This window comes from Sceloporus undulatus, chromosome 6, assembly GCF_019175285.1.
Source record: "Sceloporus undulatus isolate JIND9_A2432 ecotype Alabama chromosome 6, SceUnd_v1.1, whole genome shotgun sequence".
Lineage (NCBI taxonomy): Eukaryota > Metazoa > Chordata > Lepidosauria > Squamata > Phrynosomatidae > Sceloporus > Sceloporus undulatus.
In genome coordinates, this window is record NC_056527.1 from 27748413 (window position 1) to 27756988 (window position 8576).

Genomic DNA, 8576 nt, shown 5'->3' on the forward strand with positions numbered 1-8576 from the left:
ATAATAATAATAATAATAATAATAATAATAATAATAATAATAATAATAATAGAAGTAGGCTGTTCCGCTTAAGACCATGGCAACAACCTCAATAATAGTTAATAGAACAAGATTCATTGAAACTTGGTTCTGGGCAGAACAATCCTGGTTTGCTTTTTCCATACCATGATTTGTCCCTCTGTTTTCTAAAACTAATTTTGACCTTCTTATTTCTTTTCTTTCTCAAACCCTGTACTCAGTATTGATTGAAGTAAGGATTTGCTTTATCCATTGGCTAGAATTAGAATTGCCGTATGAACAAAATATATCACAGAAGACTCCACCACTCCCCCAAACGAGTGTGTTCCACTGTTGAACAGCTCTTCCAGGATTCGTTCCTTCTAATGTTGAGGTGGAATCTCTTTTCCTGTAGCTTATCTGGGTCCTATTCTCTGGAGCAGCAGAGAATAAGCTTTGCTCCTCCCTCAACATGACATTCCTTTAAATATTTAAACAAGGGCTATCATATCAACTCATATCTTTCTCTTTTCCAATCTAAACATACCAACCAGATTGCTAAATTGGATCAGCTCCAAGGAGCATACATATTCCTTGTTGCAGCTGCTCCACTGATTGCCATTCTGTTTGTGGGCTCAATTCAGAGTGCTGGTGATTACTTATAAAGCCCTACATGGCTTGGATCCAGGCTTTTTAAGGACAGTTAGTATCTCCCTTTATGAGCCCATTATAACTGTAGGATCTTTTTGAGAGGCCCTTCTCTCTGCCCCATAAACATTTCAAGCTTGGTAGGTACAAGGGCCTTCATGGTGGCTGCTGCTCCTGGCATTTCAAACCAAAGGAGACCAGGATGGCTCCCTCTTTGCTGTCCTTCTGTCATCAGTTGAAAATATTATTGTGCCACCAAGCTTTTAGAAATTAAATGGAGTGGGCTTCTGATAATGTGGTGTGCAGTTTTATGGTTTAATTGCTTTTTGATTAACTTCTATACTTAAACATTTATCAAGGTTTTTGTATAGTTTTTTCATCTGTATTGCTTTTAAAATGTTGTTAGCTGCCTTGAGTTCCATTATAAGGGGAAAGACAAGATATAGCTGAATAATAACAGTAATAACAACACTGTAACAATATAAATGTAGTAGTAGCACATTGTAGTTCTTTAAAAGTCCTGTTTTTATAAGATTTATTTAGAAAGCACCTCATTGATTTTAAAAAAAAGTTTTTATAAAGATATACTTAGTCTTGTGGAATGTTTCTCCTAAGGATTTGGCTCTTGTTGCTCCTGAAGCTCCCTCAGAACAAGCCAGACGTGTCTTTCAAACATATGATCCTGAAGGTGAGAGATGTCATGTGATCTTATGAATGTTCTGTGAAGGAAATCTTACTGAATTCAGTCTTCAATATTCAAAATTTAAGTGCAAAATTCTAGAGGGGACTGAATGTGAGCAGGTATAACCAGTGACATCGCTGGTGTTGCTTTCACCTGGTCTGGATGCCTGGCCCTACTTGGGGTAGGTGGCACCTGTCCAAATGCCCTCCGGGGGTGTTCGTGCTTGTGGACTTACCCACTCCTTCTTCCCCAGTGTCTTTGCTGGTTCAGGAGAGCCATCTAAGGGAACAGGGAAGGAGGAATGAGCTCAAGTGAATGAGCCACAGCAACAGAGTAGAGAAGCGAGCACACATGTATCCCTCCCTCCTTCTCCATTGCCTTCACTCACTTGCAAAAGGGCAGCATGAAAGGAGAGATGGGTGCACACTCGTCCCTCCTTTTTTCCCCGCCTTGGCTCGCTTGAGAGCCATGGCAGCAGAGAAGATGTAGCAGGCCAAGGCAGCAGTACCATGCACTCATACGCTGCAGTAGAAGGAGGGACCAACCAGGTGTCACTCCTTCTTTGAGGTGTCACCCAGTGCAGTCTACACCTGTCAGGTGATACCATTGGGTATAACATTTGAGAAAGTCATGGTCTTTGTGACTGATATGTTATATGAAGTGCTAAAGAAAAAAAATCAGTGTACTCTGTACCTAATTCATAATTGTGGTTTTCTGATGATAAAGTGATATCTTGCTGTAAGAACATGTGAATACCTGTTCATTATGCCTTTCCAGCCTCAATGCATTTAAATTATTCAGGCACTAATGCCAAACAAGATGTTTATATATTCTTGTTACTTATAGTATTGGCTGCCTTTGTAGCTTGGTTCCTCAAATGAGACTTCTGATTGCTCTATACACCCCACATTATTTCAAGGCAATCAGTACAAACTTTTTAATGTAGCTTTGTTCTTATAGTAGTCCTACTTTGAAAGATAATAAATCACAGTCCCCTAACAATCCTTAGAAAAGTGGAGTTGAGATATGCAGGAAGAGGTGATAGCCACGAAGAGGCAGTTGTACTCCATGAAGACAGCAGAAGTGTCTCTCTGTTAATGAGTCCATGCAAACATTTTATGTTAGAGATTTACCAGGTCTTCAATAACTATTATTTCCCTCCCAGATAATGGCTTTATACCAGACACACTTCTAGAAGATGTAATGAAGGCTTTGGACCTTGTATCAGATCCTGAATAGTAAGTGCAAATTAGCTCCTATGGTCTTAGAGCACATCTTCAATAATACTTTCCATTATAAGACTCTTTTTTAAGGAGAGCAGGTTTGCTCCATCGATTGCAACTAGTTTTAAGAAGTGCTGGATTTTTCCTTTTTACCATAGGAAGTATTATTTGAATTGTAGTGTAAAATGACCCTTTAGCAAATCTAATTTTGATGATGAACTATGAAGTGCAAAATGAGTTTGATTTAGGCATGCGTATGTCATACTGAATGTGTTTTAATACTCATATCCAAAATCAGTTAAATAGTCAGAATACACTAATCTATGATTACCTATCAAAGTATGCTATTTGTTCCAGCAAGAATTATGTTTTTTAGCTGGCAGTATAAGATAACTTGCGAAGCTAATGTAAAACACACACAGCACTGTGTATTTCAAGCAACCTGAATGCAAATTATACCTTACAAGGAACTTCATTATATCTTCTCCGGCTTGCTAGTCCAGGGATAGGAGCTTTTGGCTCTCCAGATTTGGCTCTCTTTCTGCTGACAACTTCCATCATCTTTACCCAGCATGATGAATGATAAGAAACTGTGGGAGTAGTAGTCTAAAACATTTGAATAGCCAAATGTTCCCTACCCCTTCTTTAGTGCCTGCTTAGCTCTGTTCATAAAATCAGTTCTTTTTTTAAAGTTTGTTTTTTGCAGGACAGTTCGAAAGATGATGTGTGTGTGTTAGTGTTCAAGATGTCTGCTTTATCTATTAAATTTCTGGAATATAATCCCAGGAATTAGACAGTGTGCTTTTTTCTGAAAGCTTTACCTAATAAGGCGTAGTGTTTCAATAATTGTTGCTACTTTGATTTAAAATAAGATTACTTTGGTTTAAAAATAACTCTTTTTTGGCAACAAGATGCCATTCCTGTGCATATGTCATTAAGAGTCAAAGTAAAACAGCTTGATTGCTTTTGGCAGTTAAAAGTGTTGCAGAACACATTTAGTCATGCAAGAGTATAAATACACTGTATTTTGTGTTCCTCATCTTTTTATCTTAGTATCAATCTCATGAAGACAAAATTAGATCCAGAAGGATTGGGAATCATATTACTAGGTCCCTTTCTTCAAGAATTTTTCCCTGAACAGGTAATGTAACCATATATTTGTGTTCCTCTGATAAGTCATATGTAACATATATGGGTCAGTGATGCATACAGCTTTTAAAGCATACCCAATGTTTTAAGCTATTCATTTCCTCTATCCTTTCTTTCTCCTCCCCAGATTTCTTCCCACCATTCCATTTTGCATACCACACATCTGAAAACATTTGAAATACTACTGGAACTATGAACCACATACAATTTCCATGTTGCCTTTTCCCTACACATGTTTTTAGCAACTTTCTTTATCTACTGCTACTCTTACCATCCACTCACCTTGGCTTAACCCTTCCCAGGCAAGACCATGATGCTATTGTAGGCATTTAAATGCACATTTAAACATTTTTAGTAGCAAGGACTCTTAACACAGTAGAAGAGCACGTGCTTTGCAAGCAAAAGATGCATGACTGACACTGTTTTGCTGACATCTTTGGGTAAAATTAGGGGGGAAATATGTCTGAAATGCTGGAGAGCTGCTGTTGGTCACTCTACACCAGGGGGGGGGGGGGGAGTTGTGGAGAAGCTGGGGAACACTTTCTTGGTTTTGGCAGTGCCCAAGATCTGCACCTTTTAATTTTTATATTTAATTTTATATTTGGGTAGAAATACAGAAAAATGATCTATAATTAATTTTATTCAATATTTAATTCTTTACAAATTAATTGCAATAGTAAAAACTGATATGGTAAATATAATATTTCTCTGACTGTAACTAGCCATTTAATTTTAATTTTATTAATTGTTGCTTAAAATAAATCACACCCTCCACAGTTGCTTCTTATTCACAGCGTCTGTAGTCTCTTCCCTCCTCTACAGTTCTCTCTCATGGAAAATCTCTCCAACCCTTTCTTTCTCTCTCTAGGAGAATCATTGTTTTCTTTCACTTACAAAGGATCTCAGTATCTAGTTTTCTTTCACTCAGGGAGGATCACACTCTCTTTCACTCGGGATCACAAATCTCCCTCTTTCTCACTTGTATCTGATCCAGAAAAAATCACATTCTTTTTTTCATTGATGGAAAATCATCCTCCAGATATCTGCCTTTGCCACTTCCCTCTTTCTTATTCATAGATCACAATTTCTCTTCTCCCACTTTCTCACAGAGATCCTAATCTATCTTTCTTCCTATCTGTATACAATTCTCTCACTCATCTCCAAACACCAAAACCAGACAGATGTTTCACTGGAAACAGCCAGTACACACCAACAACGTGGGGTTGTTATAGGCAAGCGTTTATTTTTAAAGTCGAAGAACCAAGCAGTACAAACAGCATGACCCTCTGCTACCAAGCTTTTATGCCCCATTCTCCCCAAAGCGATTACAAGCTTCACTAGAGAAGAATTAATGGCAGTCACCAGATTTCACTACTAAATAATGTTGTTTTCTCCAGCCCCAAGTTTCAGTGGCAGATTATATTGGATCTAATGGCATTGGGAGGAGAGGTTGGGAGCTGCAAAAATGAACCTGAGAGGCTCCAAATGGCCTGCTTTTTTCCTTGCCTTGCCCTACACAGTATTTTGCATTCAGTGGAAGAGAATCAATGGATGTTTCCCTGTCAGCGTTCGAGCTGGATTGGCCCTAAATAAAATCTAGTTGTTTATTTGGTTGTTAAGCATCATAGTTCTTACAAGAGAAAGAGACAACATCCCAAATTTGAATGTTCTCAGTTAGGAGGCCAGTGGGCAAATGATACAGCAACTGTATCGTATACTGCAATCATATCCATGTTTACTCAAATAAGATATTCAATGATACTTGCTGTCTGGTAAGTGTGCACAGTTACCACTTTAGGGGATTGCCTTTTTTCCTGACCTGCATGTTCTCTTCCTTTGTGTTACTTAAAAGTGTAAAATAAATACAGATTAAGGGAAGGTATAAATTGTACAATATTAACCTGCACCTTGAAACTGACTGTCTTGGGTGTTCTTAGGATTCAAAGGTTCAGGAGTCATTCACTGTCTACCACTACAATGGATTGAAGCAATCTAATTACAATGAAAAGGTATGGCAACATAAGGATAACATTGTTAGGAGTAGTATTTCCTTAATATGGCAGTTGCATGTTACAGCTGGCATTCCTTGGAAAATCATTTTTCACTTGGGACTGTTTTACAACTGGAGTACTGTCCATGTGATAAAGCAAAATACTAATATTTCATGAGTGACTGCATTTTCTAAAATGAAAGTACAAACAGAGAAATAAAATGCCAATGATTTATTAAGCTGTTCAGAAAAAAGGTCCGTGCTGCAATGTTGTCACAGCTTTTTCCCTCAGCCAGAAAAAAGTAAGCTTGTTAGAAATATTATAAAAGCTTTAATGATACTCTAGAATGTAAGCAGAATTGCCTTTAATTGGGATGGGGGGCATTTAAAGCCTCAAAAAGTAAATAATTTAGTCAGTTATATTTATTTATTAGTATTTGGCAAACAAATATCCCAGCTTTGTTTTAACATATATAGAAAGTTACTCTGATTATAGTTCTTTAAGGCTTAATCTATCTCCATTGTTGTAAGGTTTCTCTGCCATATTTCAGTCATGATTAGTTGTTAGCACTGTATACGCTGTATACAGCATGGAACATACATGGTTCCATGCTGATTGCTTTAAAGGTCTGGTGTGTATCTTCCAGAAGTCAAGTTTAGATGCACAGAGACAGTTCCCACCACACCTATGCACTGAGAAATAGTAGCAGCAGGTTGTTGCAGACAGAGGGAAATATACAAAAAAAAAAAAATTGAAATTTGCTTTTCAAAAAAAGAAGAAACATAGTCCTGTCACTATGGCTCAGGATGAAGGAAAGCAGAAGCAGCCTAATTTTGAACTCCAAATAGCTGAACTTTATCCTATTCGTGGGGATGATCTAGAATGGAACTCCCATGGATATGGAGAGCCAATTGTATCATATTTTGTAAGATACAAGAATATTAAGAGTCTTATGGTCCAAAACATACTGCAGAAATAATCCAGTTTGAGACCATTTTGCCCTGCCACAATGCTAGGGAGTTCTGGCAACTGTAGTTTTGTGAAACAATTAGCCTTCAAATAAACTACAGTTCCCAGGATTCTGTAACACTGAGCCAGGGCAGTTAAAGCAGTCTCAAATTGGATGATTTTCTGCAGTGTGTTCTGGACCAAGGAATTTATTCCATATGGATAATAAGGTGTAGAATGTCAATTTTAGCTTTTGTGGACTTTTGAGTGTAAAACAGCTGTTTCTGATATCAAAACATTTCTGTCCTGCAGCAGACTAAACTAATTAATTCCATTTTGGCAGGTCATGTACGTTGAAGGTACAGCGGTGATTATGGGCTTTGAAGACCCAATGCTACAGACTGATGATACTCCAATCAAGCGCTGTTTGCAGACAAAATGGCCATACATAGAACTGCTATGGACCACAGATCGGTCTCCCTCATTAAACTGATGTTCAGAAAAGACTTTATTCAAATTACTGTCCAATGTATTGAATGGAGGGTATGGGAAGCAGCTGCCTGTATTAAAAACAAAAACAAGCAAGCTATATTTTGACTGTGTCGCTATACACTGGTGTCACTGAGAAACTGTAAATAAAACACTTTTTCAGTGTTAATTAGAATATTTAATTTTTTTAACAATTGGACTGATTTATTTTTTACCAACTAGTTCCTCTTTGGCCACTGTAATGCAGTTAAAATGTGAGTTCTCACCCAGAATCCTCCCTGTTCAGCCTAAAAAGAACCTGAAAACAGTCTAGTACTGCAGCATCTCCATATTAGGCTTTTTAAAATTGTCTTAAATATCATAGTATTCACTTTACACAGTTGTTCAGCCATATGTTATTATTTAAATCAGACTGCCTTAGGGTGCAACCCATTTCAGAATCCCAGCGCAGAAGTCTTACTGAAATTAATGTGGGCTGTGCAGCAACATGATGGTGCTCTTACATTGTTCAGGGAAACTGCCAAGTGGATGGTGGCCTACACTATAGTATCATAGCTTTGGGACTAGATTGGCGTTTGCACTGACTATGTTTAGATGAGTTAAATGTATGCTGTTTTCCTCTAAATATCCAAATCTACATGATTTTGTTCAAAAGGAGGTAAACATTGTGAATTCTTAAGTATGACTTAGCTATAAATGGTAAACACTATTTATTGGTGGTGGTGGTGTTCCCATACTTTACCTGCTGGGTACATTAAAAGTCAAAGCAGAATTTAAGAAAAGTAAATATTAATATCCAAAGCCGTATAAAATAAATGTTTTAAAAACATAACAGCTGAGAGAGTTTGTGCTATGATTTTTTAAGATATTCATATTATTATTGCCAAATACCTCTTCTCATGATGTCATTAAACATACGCCAGCACTATTGTATGTGTTTCATGCATGGAAGCATCTGTTGTTCACATAGTATAGTCCATTATTTATTACCTAGCAAGGCCTAAATAAAACAAAAACCTACTTAAAATGTGGTTTAGTGGTTTCCCTCTTTGCCTTTCTGATTTATATTCACATACACAAGTACGCACGTGTCACAATGTATGGATATTGTATAAGCAGTAACATGTGTTGAGTTTTTTTAAATGAAGTATCATTAAGGCTATCTTGTGCAAAATAGTTTAAAGTCAAGTAAATATAATTCCTGGAGGGCTCCTGATAAAAAAAGCTCCAGAACAGGCCCATTCCTAGAATATTAAGAGAAGGCATTTAGAGTAATGCATCATGTCCTCTTGTGTGACTTTCTCCTTCACCTCCCAGTTTTCTGTTTCTCCTAGCTTCTCTTTCATTTTGGAAGGATTCACTTCAATGTCACATCACCTGCATGCAGATTCTGTGTTAAGGGCTCACTGCAACTGGATACAACTGGTCTTGCTCAAAAATACTTTTTAA

General features: G+C 37.4%; 1 protein-coding gene across 5 annotated transcripts in view; it reads left to right on the forward strand.

The window, feature by feature from the left end:
- MINDY3 (MINDY lysine 48 deubiquitinase 3) overlaps nt 1-8144 on the forward strand; it is a 42129-nt gene extending 33985 nt beyond the window's left edge. For all 5 annotated transcript variants that reach the window (XM_042473472.1, XM_042473473.1, XM_042473474.1 and 2 more), the window contains 5 exons: nt 1261-1333; nt 2493-2565; nt 3604-3691; nt 5637-5708; nt 6982-8144. In XM_042473472.1, coding sequence (XP_042329406.1) covers nt 1261-1333; nt 2493-2565; nt 3604-3691; nt 5637-5708; nt 6982-7131 — 456 coding nt within the window. In that variant the 3' untranslated portion in view covers nt 7132-8144. The remainder of the gene's footprint in view (nt 1-1260; nt 1334-2492; nt 2566-3603; nt 3692-5636; nt 5709-6981) is intronic.
- The last annotated feature ends 432 nt before the right edge of the window (nt 8145-8576 follow it).